Source organism: Gobius niger (assembly GCF_951799975.1).
Source record: "Gobius niger genome assembly, chromosome: 1".
In the NCBI taxonomy this organism is placed as follows: domain Eukaryota; kingdom Metazoa; phylum Chordata; class Actinopteri; order Gobiiformes; family Gobiidae; genus Gobius; species Gobius niger.
In genome coordinates, this window is record NC_136852.1 from 14,531,876 (window position 1) to 14,546,707 (window position 14,832).

At 41.0% G+C, this 14,832-nt stretch overlaps 1 protein-coding gene across 6 annotated transcripts in view; it reads right to left on the reverse strand.

Annotated features, from left to right (window-relative positions):
• Positions 1-13,717, reverse strand: part of LOC306975796 (cGMP-inhibited 3',5'-cyclic phosphodiesterase 3A-like) — a 37,106-nt gene extending 23,389 nt beyond the window's left edge. For 3 of the 6 annotated variants that reach the window (XM_079573554.1, XM_079573550.1, XM_079573549.1), the window contains exon 1: positions 12,378-13,716. In XM_079573554.1, coding sequence (XP_079429680.1) covers positions 12,378-13,283 — 906 coding nt within the window. In that variant the 5' untranslated portion in view covers positions 13,284-13,716. Of the gene's footprint in view, positions 1-12,377 lie in introns of all 6 variants that reach the window. The other 3 variants (XM_079573553.1, XM_079573552.1, XM_079573551.1) reach the window with 2 other exon arrangements.
• Between the last annotated feature and the right edge of the window lie 1,115 nt (positions 13,718-14,832).

The following is a 14,832-nucleotide window of genomic DNA, read 5'->3' on the forward strand; positions in this document are numbered from 1 at the left end:
ATTAAAAGAAGAAGCCATAATGTTTCAATATCAGAAACTAACGAGGGCTTTTACAGCCAACCACACAGTCGTTTATAATGCTGGACTTTAATATGGTCTGTGTGCTCTGTTGTCCATTACAGCTCAAATAGACTTCTCCTGAGGAGACATAACAGCGCTTTGGAGACACATAATATTTGACAGCTACATCATTCAGGACTAAAATGCTTCTGATCACACCGAGATTCTGCACATACACACAGAGCATAGCCCTGTACAGCAGGCCATCCAGCAGGGGGAGCTCTTTTTGTTTACATGAAGAGCAGTCTCAAGTGATGTGTAAAGCAGGAACAAGCAAACCTTTGCCTTTGTCCTTGTAATTCCTTATTTTCTCAGATCTCAGTTTTGTGACTAATACAACCAAAAACAAGTGGCAGAGCATAGGGATGACATGTCATAGACAGAAAGGCATTTGTTTGTAAGGCCATTACCTGATTTCCCCCCCCCAGTAGAATAAAAATGGTTTTGTTATTCGGTATATAGGAGATGTTTGTGAAAAAACACTTGTGCTGTTATAATTAAAAAGACCTTTTTACAATCGTGAACTTACAGCCTAGTTGTTGTTTTTTTACATTGACGTGTTACTAACTGAAAGTTATAAAACGTGCAAATAAACTCATTCCTGTGATGACTTATGTTGTAGCATTGTAAACAAAAAGGTGAGGTCTGAATCGTAGCTACATATACTATACTGCCTAACTTTTAGGACTGAAACATCTTTACGCTCACACTTTAATTTTACCAAACGTGGCAAAACAATGATACTTAGAACACTCCGTTTGTCACATACATGTTGGACATATGATGTGTCAAATGACCTAAGGAGCTACGACCATGTAAACACTTTAAAACTTGTGCTGCAAAGTGGATTGTTGCAAGAAATTAAATAATTTTGCCGACGTCAAGCAATTATATTGATACTAACAGACAAACCAGTGATGTTGGAAAAATACAAGGTGCTACTACAAACTTATAACAAACAGGAATAACATTTAAACTTAATATTGAATTGCACAAGTGCTTTGTTGTTGCTATACATTTTAAAACAAGGATATGATTGGCTAAAACGAAGTAGATTGACAACACATCTACATTTTCAGCCCAAATAATTCATCTTGGAAGGGTCGGGCTGACATTTCCAGATTGATGTTATTGTGCTATTGTGTTTGTGTATTGTATGTTATTTGAATTGTAATATCAATCTGGCTTTTGCCAGGTTACCACACACACGCTGAGCAGAACAGAGTGCACTGTACTCTGGGTCACTGTCCTGTCCAAAAGAACCAATCCCCCACTAACCTCTCACAGAACCTTTCGGAACAGCCTGACACAAGCAAAAACGTATTTGTAAAGCCTTTGTTTTCTCGGTTTGAAATGATTTTACCAGTATATTTATATTTAGCTATTATCTGGTAGTCTTCCACAAACATCCCACAATGAACTGCATGGCCAATTTTGTAATTTTGTGTCCCCCAAACAGAGAGTTCTGTGAAGCTAGCGGACATAATGTTTTGTATACAAGCTGCATTCATTGTGACCCACAGAATCACCGTTTAGCCACTCCACACAGCCAGCCTGCCAGATGGATTTGGCAGAGTGGCAATGTGCTGTGTGCGCGTGTGCATGTGGAGTGAGTGTGTGTGAGAGAGAGAGGATGACTCACTCACATTCAGGCATCATCAAGCACATCCATGTCAGCAAGGCGCACATGTTAATTACAAAACTCACTGATATTGTGCGTTTGATTGTTCTCTGTATCATTATTCAACTTTTATACTCTCAAAGAGTTACCAGGCTGATTGAGGGAAACTGATGATCTTCTTGAAGGTGGATAAAAGTAGAGCATTTGTGTATTGTCATGAAATATGCAGGAACAAAATACCATTAAGGTGTACTTTTCTTAGTTCGATAAATACTTAAACACCTGCACACGTCAAATCACTGATGCTGTATCATTATGAGGCTATATAAGGTTTCTGACATCACAGCGTTCCCAGAAGTCACACGAAGATGACTTGTTTATAGTAGCTATAAATAAGTAAAAATAAGCTGGAGAGCTGCGGAGAAGACGGCTTTCAAAGGCCTCTCGTGTGCACTGTAGTAAGGACAGAAGGGACGTAAAAGGAAAAAGCCTGTAACAGATAGATGTGCAATTTTATTAACTTTACAATAACTAACCCTTATCAAGAATCCTATTGGTGCTGGGATTATTCAAGTGCACATGACTCGCAAAACCCTCACTAGAACAAAAAAAAACAAAAAACGTCCAAATTGCCAATACAATGGTGAAAACTACTACTTACTTACGCAATATTTAGAAAACATGAAAACCTGTTATACTAAAAAAAAAAAAAGTTTATTTTTAGAAAGCCTCAATTTGCCTTTAGAGATGCTTGACCAAAAATAACTGTGACATTTCTGCTCTTCTTTTGTTCTCCTTGTCATCTTGGTAAAGCCGCACTTGCACACGTACGCATGTTGAAGGAGACTATGCAGCTAAGTGGAATCCTGTAAGCCATGTTAGCTTCTGATGCCACCTTGTCATATCTCGGGCCCCATTAGCTGTGAGTGGGACGTGAGTCAAAGCAAACTCTCTGGCATGACATAGCATCTCCAGCTACATAGCTCTCAGGGGAACTGCAGTTTGAACGTCAGACACACGGCTCCATTTAAGCTTCATGCATAATAACTGACATAACATTTTTAGTCCTGGCAAAATAATATGCCCAGAAAATCGTTCATCATTACACGTACAGTACTTTGGAGAAAAACGGGCCGAAGCAAAGTGGAGTATGCCACGGACTAGACTGAACAGCACCTGCATGGAATACATGTAAACTCCATACAAGGTCACAATCAACAAAAAGTCTTTTTATTAGTGTTTTTGCAAGCTCTCAGAATAGGAGTCATACAGGAGCTCTGTAAAACACCAGTGTAGGGACGAACTGGTGATACTGGTATTGGACATCAGACCTGATCCTGGAAAAAGTACGGTATTGGGTATTTATTCCAAATATCTGATAATGAACCAATACCTTTTTTTACTCTCATTCTAAAAACATAACTTTCACCAACTAAATCTCAGTAAATATGGACATGCTGTCCCTTATTTTGCAGGCCTGAACCTGGAGAATTCTACCGATCAAAGCTGGCAGAAACAATGGGTCATCTAAAGTAATAAAATAAGATTGGCCACTACTGGAGTGGAAATGAAAAGTGCAGTTCTAATTCACAAGTTATAATGATCAGATCCCTTTATGTTGGACACCTGTGTCATCCAGACTAGGATAGTTAGTGTAGTTGTTGTTTAATATTTTTACATTACAGTAATATATATATTAATTGATACTAATTGATAATTGCTACATCTCTTATTGATCTCACATGGATAAAAAATATATAATTTACTGTTTCACTCACAGAAAGTCACTTTTAAGAAAATCTTTTGGTATCGGTTGGTATCGGATATCGGTAAACCCCCAGTATCAGCATCAGTGTCAGAAGCAAAAAAGCAATCAGTGGTTCTCAACTGTTTTTTCCTTGAAGCCCCAACAGCTCATGCTGTAGTGAGGCCTCGCACCCTCAGTCCAAAACCGCGGCCCCCACAAATTGCAAAACATAAGCATCATTGCCAATAAGCATATTTCAGACATGAACTGAAATTGGAGTGTTTTATGCACTTGAACTCCTTCAAGTGCAGAATCGTGACATGTAGGAACCTTTGTTTGCCTCGATGGACTGAGCACAATGGTCTATTGTATAAACCAAACCAAATTTAATTTCACTCATATAAAAAATTTAACCAGTGCTTAATTTGTAAATTATTATTTTCAGGAACACTTTTGGTCTGAAGTGATGGATTGGGGCCAAAACATTTGCCGGAACACTCTCATTAAACACCATTATATCAGATAAATATTTTCCGGATCCTTTACCCTGAAAAACTGAGAATTGGGGGAATGCGTTCCCCCAAATGGGGGATCAAATTAAGCTGTACAAAACAATAAATACAATTTAATCAAAGAGTGAGATTCACCAATACATGAGGTTTTCCACCATTGAGAACTCGAAGTGCTTTTCCATCGAGGAACCACTCACCCATTCACACACCAGTGTAAACACAGACACAGATGCCAAGTGAAGTGTCTTGACACAATGGCAGTATGCTGGTGGATACTAGGATTTTTTTTAGTTTGCAGATTATCATATGATTAACAAATATGCTTTTACAATTTACTACACACTTTTTTAGGAAGTCCTCCCAACAAATTGGCAAGTTATTTATAGATGTCAGGCATCTGGCCATGAGCAAACCACACAGGAAATCACAATTTATGATTGTTTATCTACACTTCAGCATTGGGCGCCATTCCCACTAGTACATTCTTGTAAAAATATTCACTCCCTCCGAAAAAAAAAAATCTAATTACTCAAGGCGCATGTTCTTGCCTTCAAGCATAATTCATTTGTTAAGGTGTACTAAAACATCAATGCTCCTATAGAGAGAAAACAACAACATGAAGGCAGAGGCTATGTAGGGAACAGTTCTCAGTATAGTCTTGTCTCCAGGCGATAGACTGCACCAAAACAGCTCAATCTAATAAGGGTTTATTCACAGAAGCGCAGTGAATGGGATTGGACAGACAGGAGCTCAATGGGAGAAAGGCGGAGGAATACTAAATCTTATGGCATCGGTCCAGACTGTGCCAGATTCATATGTTTATTGGCTACATTTACTATAGTGTACGCAGCACATTGCAGTCCAAGGCCAGCCCTTTCGTGGACTAAAGTAAAGATCAAGCACTCCCTCCATCAGCCCTGCTCAGAGAAAACACGTTTCCATTTTTAGAATGAATCCAATTATCGCAGAATTCTCAAACATGACCTGGAGTAAACTCAGCACCTGGAAAAGGATGCCCCGTAAGACACTTGACACAAAATGAAATGTTAATTAAAATAGCAAATTTAAAAATAATAGCAACATCTGCACTTTCTGGAAATATCTTTAGCAAGTAAGAAACTAAAGGCACAAAATGGAACATTTCTTAAGATCATAATTAAACTGTTTATTATTTATTGTCGGAATCTTGACACAAGACTCTCACTGCATTACTGTTCTTCATCATGTCCACCACCTATGTACTTAATCTCAATCAATTTTACTGTAGAGGTCTTGAGTACATTTCATTTGAATAGGCAGTTGCCAGATGCAGAACTACTCAAAATATGTGTGTGGCGTTTATATTATAATTTTATATTGTGGATTTCTGTGTACACTTCACACACAACACTCAGTCTTCTAAAAGTCTGGTCCCCTCTAAAATACAGTTGAGGGGTCTCCTGCGGGTTGGATTAAACATGGGGAGGCTAAAATCTGGAACAGTCAACTATCAGATGTGAGACAGGCCTCAACTTTGAAAACAGGTCTTTTTAGCTGTGCATATGACAACTGAAAGCATTTTGTCAGCACTCTTTACATTTGGTTCATTAATTACATATTTGGATTTTATTGATGTATTTTGTTTGCCTTCTAGTACTTTTGTAACTGTGAAACATTTTGAAATGCTTCACAGAGTGAATGAAACATTGTCAGACGGAAATAATCTGTACAATGAACTGAAAAAGCTTACAACACATGATTTCACACTAAATTCCATTCAAATGTGTGGGGCAAATACTGTTCAGCACAAACAATGCACCATTCCTCCATCTTCCACTTTCTAACACATCATGTAATCAAAGGAGAGACACAAATTTAGAGCATGAAGGTTTGGATTTATTATCATTAATCCAAAAGGCCTATCAGGATTCAAGTCAAGAAACATACACACACAAAGAGCCATGTCTTACATAAGAGTGAGTGATGGCAGCTGAGGACACAATGCAAGCGCCTTTGGCGCTTGTCCTCTGAAAGTTGGACAGGGAGGGAACGGGGTGAAGTGCATGAGAACGCAGCGAGACGGGGCAGACAAAAACACCCTGGCTGGAGTAAGCTACAGACGCCAACAGAAAACCAAGTTGGGGAAAATACAGGAGAAATTTGGGATGGGGTTTGAGAATTGTGTCAAAATGACACATTTGGAAATGACATTTCCAAATTATTTTTGATTATAGGTTTAGTGACAATGAAACAAAATGAATATACTACAACAACAAAAATGTTTAATTGCCCTAAAAAAAATTACCAATGAAATTATGTCAAAACAAGTGGCATAACACATTTCATGGCCAAAAGTTATGTGTTAGTAAAGTTCTTCTCAAAAATGGAGTCTGAGCTTCCTTCAAATTCTTCTCTAGTTGAAGTGCAGCAGTGGATTATTTCCTGTGCTTTGAACAGAGCCTTTGAAACGCTAATGTAATATACTTTTGTATCCAGTTTCATAGGACTACATAACTAATAACTAACATGCACCTGTAGTATCAGTACAATACACTCTTATGGGTTAGCCTGTGCCAAACTGGGTGTCCCCTACTCCAGTTTCCACCATCAACATGAACACAAATCTAATCATCATTACCATCAAGTTATTAACCGTGCTGTGCATTAAAGTACATCCCAAAAGTAGTCAATAAAGTTATGATCTTTATGTTCCAGTGTCCCTGACGACATCAGCGTAACCAGACTGCATGTGTCTACGTATATGCATACTGTCTCCATCAGATAAGACTTTATTAACCTCACAGCAGCTCATACAGGTAAAATAAAATTACAATGAAAACGAAAAGAATAAAGTTAGGATAAAGTCGTAAAAAGTCCTGAGTAGAGAACTGGACGCTCCAAAGGACCTCAGTCTGCTCAGATGGAGATGGCAACTTTGGCCTTTTTACCGGGCAACTGTGCTGCAGGACGAGTCCAGTTTATTAAGGTAAAAACCTTGGTGCTTGAAACTGTCCACCGTCTCAATGTCCGCACGCAGGATGCACTGGATAAACTGATGTTCAAATGCAGGTGGTTGCTCTCACAGCAGTCCACAAAGTCCATGATGGTCCACCGGTACCTCTGCTCGTTCCTCTCCAACACACAGCCACGATGGCTGAGTCATCAAAAAGGGTCATAAAGGGTAATGGAAGGGAAAAACACTCCCAGATGCATGTGATGCAATTATGGGCTTGATTATGTGATTGGGTAATCTAAAGGCAGGCTAAGGCGCCCAAGACAAACACACTGACTGCAGACTGTTGACCGAGCGTTAACCACGAGGAACAGCACACACCTGCACAAGAACATGTGACAGGGCTCAATACAAATACACCAGTGGCTCTCCCCCGATGTAACCAATCTTCAAACTTAGCCGCAACACAAAAATGTATTTTAATCTAAAATAAAACTTTTTATAACAACTTTTTCCTCTTCATCCACTTACAGTATTTCCTTTCAGTATTCTGTTGAATCATGCATTTATAATGAGGCTGATAAGCAATTCAATTGATCAGCAATCTTTTATACAAGCAGATATCAGACTTGCGATTCACGTTTGGGTCAATTCCTCTGTATTGCACTTTCATCACCGACACGTCCTGAAACTATCTATGCTACTTATTCTTCTCAGTATATTGAAACACAATCAGTAAAATAAAGCTACAGTGGATGCTAAACTCTTTTTTACAAGAAGGCCGTACTTGTACATCAGTTTGCTCTGTGTGCACTTCATGTTTACTTATGTCTACAAATGTATTAATGCTCCGCTTGTTGGCACTGATGCAATATATAGATAATTCTACACTGTATCATCTTTGTCATGTTTATTGTTAGATCACAGGGCAAACATGCTATATACATTTTTCATTACATTTTTATTAGTTCTTCCAGCTGTAGCATTAAGTCAAAGTATCTGTATGTATTTCAAAGACTATATATTTAGTGAGGAGCAGAGCTTAATGCTAAACACTTGAGCTATGGACCTTATATAAATAATCGCAAATAATTATAATTTGGAGCACTATATTTTGAGCTCTTTGAATCAGCAACCCTCTGTTCCATCAAATTACTTCAAAACATACATATTACCCAATGCAATAAAGTTACGCTGTAGAATAAAATGGTAGCTTACAGTTTGCTGTATGCTGTAGAGTTGAATCCAAAGCCCAGTAATATGCGTCTGTTCTGCCTCTGCTTTCTGTACATGCCAACCCCCTCCTCCTAAACCCTTCTATATTTTGGAACTAAGACACACCATTGAGCGGCGTAACAAGGCATTCCTTGTCCAAAGCCACCAAACCTCACCTGGACAGCCGGCAGGGAAGCCACTGTGTACGTGTGTATGTAGGCATAGTGGCCAGGTCAGGTTAAAATTACTGCAGCTCCAGCTTTTCTGCGCACACTTTTGGGTCGACTCTTGCGTCCTTGTGCCCCTCTTCTGTCTATGTCTATTTACTGGAGCAACATCTGCAAACATATAGTTACCCTGCCTAGTGTATAGTAGAAACGATACTAGTCATTTCCATGTCCTGCTGCAATAGCTTAATTGTCCAAATGTGCTAACGTGCAAAGTATACCATCATCTCCAAGCTTTGTGATTGTTTTCCTCACATGAACCATGTGATCTGAGCGAGTGGCTGGTGTGTTGTGAGATAGAGCAGAGCAGATAGTCCTCTCCCCATCAACACTTGTGCTGTGCTTGGCAGTGGATCACCCCCCACCCCCTTCTAACATCCACCCCCTCCCATCTCACGCACAAGGCTCTCACTCCTCCTTTTGTTTGTGCTCAGTCTGACACATTCAGTCATAATGGATATTTGATTGTCCGTTGTCGTCTCTGCCAGTCTGAGCTATGAATATTTTGTGAATGAAAACTCCCATTCATAATAGTTGGCAATTGAAGGCAACACAATAAACCTGGGCAATACTTCTTGATACTTTCTCAGATTCTCTTAGTTCATATCCCTATAATATTTTGAAACCTGGAGCATAAAAAATGTAAGAAAACGTTTAACTGTTTGTTGAAACAAATACTACACTCAACACAATGCTTCATACATTTTACAGCCATTAGTGGTGTTTAATAATTGTAACTATTCAAGCTGCCATTTTTATTGATTTGCAGCACATCTTTCTAACTGGGAGGTAAAACTATGGGCACAATACCAGACTAATGCTTTCAGGGAGTGGGGTGGGCCGGGCTAAGTGCAACATGCTTTAAACAACACTATGAAGAGCCTTGTGTTTCCACTGAACTGTCTGCAGCATCTCTAAAGTCAACACTCAAATCATCAAGATTCATTCGACAATATTATACAAACTTGTTTCCAGATCTTTTCATGACTCATGTTGATTTCATTGAAACCATGAGAGAAAGAAGTGCACCTAAATAACAAAACAATGTAACAAGTTAATGTAATCGAATATTGCTATATATGACACTGCTGAAATTGCTGCTGTCTCAGATACTTTGTCCTCTATATTTGGGGCAACTAGTGAGGAGCAATGGACAGCTGCAGTGCAGCGTCCGACGATCCATCTCCAGGTTTTGAGTTATAGACTCATGGCCAGAATCATAGTTGGAGGATTAACCTATTGACGATGCTCTGGGGAAACTGGAACAACATCAAGTCCAAGCTTTGTGATTGTCTTCCTCACATTAACCACGTGATCTGAGCGAGTGGCTGGTGTGTAATGAGATAGAGCAGAGCAGATAGTCCTCTCCCCATCAACACTTGTGCTGTGCTTGGCAGTCGATCCCAGGGAGAAACACCACAAAGATACGAACCTGGAACCTTCTTGTATCTAGGAAGGAGTGCTAACCACTCAGCCACCGTGCTGAGTGATTCCACATCACTCAGAGCCTCATATCTCTCCAAGGCCTGTACGTGTCCAAGGTTATGGGGTATGCAGGTCGGATCACAGCTGACCCGTCTCACATTGGACACTATTTCTTCCATTCCCCTCATGGACAGGAGGCTACAGCACATTTGGACCAGAATCTCCCGCCCCAAGAACAGTGTCATGACCACTATAGTGACTCTCTTCTGTCCACTCAGCACAGTCCCTTTATCACGCACCTGTTTACTAGCGCTGTATTTGCACAGGACTACAACTCACACCTGCTACTATCATCACTATACTCATTCAAGACACATATTTTTGTAAATTCTGAACCAGTTTTTTTCTATTGTATTGTAATCTTTTTTTTTTTATCTTATGTATATTTACATGAGCTATTATTAACCAAAGCTTTATATGTGCACCATTTGACCAAAGGAAAATCCTAATAAACACTGCTTTTTCATGATTTTCATTCAGATTTTATTATTCTGCTGATACAACTATAGTGCCGAGAAAAAGTAAGTACACCGTCTGGTACACCTTTCTCACATTTCTGCCAAAATTGGTCCCTTAATGTGGTCTGATCATCCTCAAAATCACATTTGATCATATTTGTATTGACCATAACATGTAAAAATTCACAGGAGAGCGTGGAATAAACCAATAAACCACCTGTGTCCACAATATTTTTCCAGTAGTGCTGTGGAGCATCTAAGAACTCTTTCGCAAACCAAAGTTGCAAATTAGACGTTCACAACGATCAGGATGGATCTTGGAACATTCCTCTTTACAAAACTGTTGCAGTTTAGTGAGATCCAGGTGGTGTACTTACTTATTCCATGCTATCCTGTGAATGTTTCCATGTTGTGGCCAAATAAAAATATGATCAAATGTAAATGTTTGGGTGGCATTAGTTCAGGTAGACACTGTTTAATCATTCCTGTATGATTCCTGTGAAGTAACGCCAACTGTAACAAGTGAATTTCTCCTTTGTGAGATCAATAAAGGTTTATCTTATCTTATCTTATCTTATTTTGATGAGGATTAGACCACATTTAGTGACCAGTTTAGGCAGAAATGGGAGAAATTCCAGACTGTGTACTTACTTTTTCTCAGCGCTGTAAGTACTGCTTCTCTGCTGAGGATTTGGCAAATGTTTGTAATAGAAACAGGGTTGCACTTATTAAACAACCCCAACACTATATCTTTTGAAGGTTATAATAAGCTCCAACAGCATGCAGCGAGAGATAGCTGAGGCTACTGGAAAAGGTTGCGAGTGTCTCAATGGAAATGCATTTGCGTCAATGAGAGAATATGGGCCTTCCCTCAAATAGATCTGAACTTAAATCTCTCCTTTGTGCTCTCCTCTCTGACACAGAAACTCCATATGATGATGATTATATAAGTGTCTATTAAAGACATGACCTCTATGTTCTAGTTAGGAAAACTACAAGAATGCATTTGTGCAAGTAATAGCACTCTCAAACTACACTTTGAAATATCGTTGCTTTCCTGTGCTATTTTTGGCTATAGAGAATTGAGTGTGACCCAAAAAATGCAGCAAAGGCCTTCTCCCTCTGATATCACTCCAGTGGGGCCATGCGTAGGACAGCATCACCAAAATAAATTCTTGCAAGTGAATCTAGATTGGCTGATTGAAAATAATATTACTAATGGTGAATCGTTTGTTTTATTATTTTACTGCAGCAAGAAGCCCAAATCACACATCTGTATTAGTTCTTGAAAGCTAATGTAAAAGGGAAAATGTGCGATTAATTCTCAGTGTCATTTCTTGGAGAAAAATCATAATGCTTCCAACTTTGCCAATAGGCTATATTCCATCCATAACAATAATGTCTGTATCAAAGTTACAAGCCATTTATGCTTTCTCTCATCTTGTCACTAGAGGGCACAGGCACAAGCTTCGCCAAACATTGCCAGGGTATATACTCAATCAGCAAGAATCATTCATGTATTTCAACCCCAGGTCACATGTTTTCGCACGTTTTAGTTTGTTGTGTGTTCTTTCTTGGTGCCGCCCTGCACGCATGGCAACGAGTGGTTATCTTTAGGGTGTGATGTTACATATATGGGATATAAAAAGTATCTTAAAAGGTTAATTGATACAGACTGTACATTCATTAGGCCCGCTATTTGTGTATAAAAATGTGTTGGAATCACGCGTAGCCTTTTATGAGAGCTCAATCCCAGGGCTGTGTTTGCTCTGAGGGACTTTCAAAGCATCCGGTGTCCCCATATATGTCCTCTTTCACACAGAGCACCTCGGCATCCTAAGTGCATCATTCTGTTATCAGCTGCACGAGGACGGCCCGAAGCTGTGGTGACCAAATAAACATGTTCCTTTAATGCCAATGTCAAACATGTATATGTGCAACTCAATTGCAAAATTCAGCTCCTGGTGTGGCTGCACCGCTGGCCTACTTAAAATGGTTGAGACCATAATAAAGCTTGTTAGGGATGATAATCCACTGTGGTCCGTGACAAGAGAAAGTATCATCTTAAAAGCCAATACGGACGCAAATGTGGTACATGTCCCAAACGGGACGCCTCTTACCTGGTACCGTGGAATGCACGGCAGCGAAGTCCTGCGGTGGGACTTGCTGTTGCTCTGACTTTGAGCGATCATCTCCGAGGCCACTGTGGAGCTGGACCTCCGTCTCCGTTTGAAGACAGGGATGTCCTCCTCCTTCGCCTCGGTCACAGAGCCACAGCACCCCGTCCCGCTGGTCCCTGGGGCCGGCAAGAGCCGGTCAGCATACCTCGCAAGCAGAACCCCCAACAGTCCCAGCAGGTAGGCCAGGTAGGGTCTCCAGCTGGCCCGCACCCTACTCAGAGACACTAGTGACACAGCCCGGATGACGCTGATGGAAACGAGGAGGAACACTCCCTGGTCCAGGCGTAAGACCAGCAGAGCCCCGCTGCCCAGGCAGCCGAGGACCACCAGGGTGGCGGGGAGGGACAGCAGCTGCTCCTCTGCACCGCGCAGCAGTGACTGTGCTGCAGCTTCGCCCAAGTGACACACTGCAAGGAGGGACAGGGCGGTACGGACGAGAACCCCGCAGCGAAGGAGATAAAGCCCGACCCAAAAGAAGGCACATACGAGAGCAAAAACAGGGGGAAGCAAGTAACACGCAGTCACAAGCACCTTCACAGCGCAGCTCGCCGCCAAATGAGCACGAGAGTTGGAGCCGCTGCTATTTCCGTTGCTGCTGTTGTCTGCATCCCAGTCGACCAATGCGAGCAGCAGAGCGAGCAGAGCTGAGACGGAGGCAACACAGAGCGCAGACGACACTCCTCGGCAAGTCCATGTCACAGCGAGTCTGAGCCACGACCGGCCCCGTGCGTCATGGTGCAGTGGGGTGACACATGTCTTCACGTAGCCGTTGCGTTCCGACGCTGCCCGTGGATATCTTTCACGTGCGCCTTTTGAACCTCGGCCGCCGTCTGCAGCCACGGCCATCGCTATCAGTCAAGTGGAATGCGCCTTTGACCCACTCAAAGGGTAAACAGTTCAGCGTGAGATAAACATCCATTCAAAATATATGAGCATGCCAAAAACTGGATTCCAGCTTGGCATGGCAACTTTCCGAAAGTTTCAGACAAAGCAAAGCAAATGTTTCCCTTGAAATTTGAGCGGGCAAACTAAATCAAGCAGAGAACCAACAAGCGCTCGTGATGTTTCGCACACGCATCTATTTGTCCATAATCTCCCTCGCGCTCTTCTGTCCTTTCCCCTCCCACTGGACACTAGCCCCTTTTGTGCCGCACCGGTAAAAGCTCTGTCAGTGTCATGCGTCAGCTTTTCTCAACGTTTCTGACGTGAGTCTGTTTACCGTGGATCAATGCAAAACTTACAAGATTCTCCAGAAAATGTGTTTAAACAAAATATTAGCTCCAGGACTGTGTGTATAATTGTACACAGTGGTGTGTGTAAGTATAGAGGGGCCATAATGACCACGTCCCATGATGCTCTGCTGCAGGTGTTCAAACAAACTGTGCGCAAGTGAGCATCAATCACCTGTTTGTGCTTTGACAGGATTTATTAAGAGCTGGTGCGCCACTTTAATGAATGCAATTTGGTATTAAAATAATCGCATTTCAGATTACAAATGCATGTCTACATTGATCACTTTTATGAGCTCCCTCTTTTTGGCAGCTGGAGGTATGACACTAGCACAAATCGTTTTGTATTTGAGTTACACAACATGGCTCAGTGCAATCAGTCAAGTGCAATCAGAAAATAAATCTGATGTTTTACTCATCCTATCACAATGGACCGTTGGGCATTTTCCATCAGCAGGGTTAGGGAAGGACATATAAGTATGATGTAAGGGATGGCTTTATCAACCTTTTAAAACTTTTCTGCTACAATGGTTCAGCCTCATATGGACTCTCACATAATAAATCACGTTTTGGCAATGGTACAGGAATGATATTTTTTTTTAAATATACATATATGTGTGTGTATCTGGTCTTGGAGAGGCTGTCCAGACAACATTCGAAGTGTTCAGAGGAAGTAACAATGTCATCTATCATTATGAAGAGCATTCAAAAGGCCATGAACCTGCGCGCACATTATGCTATCCATGTGTTTGCCTTCTGTCAGGTTATCACTGCGCACTGTTTATATAAATGCTCTCATACGTCTTTTATTTACGGTGACACATGTACTTCTGCTTACTGTTCAGTGATGGGAACACTCTCACAAATGGCTCGGACTCACGTAAAGACTACATTAGGGGATAAACACTGCCGCTTTTGGAAACAGTAAAGGTTCCTCTGCGCGATCTAACATCAAATGATCTCTGTGTGATTGAGTACGCTATCTGGAGACTCTTGGACAATGTGCTGCTCCTGTGGTGTGAAGACATTTTAATTGAGCTCATCTAACTTGGACTCCTAATCATTTATATGTTCAACACTGGTGGATACTTTTTGAGATTTCACCAATCGATTCACCGATACAACAAGTTTAAGCTTATGTGGTGTGATAAATGGTATACCCTTTC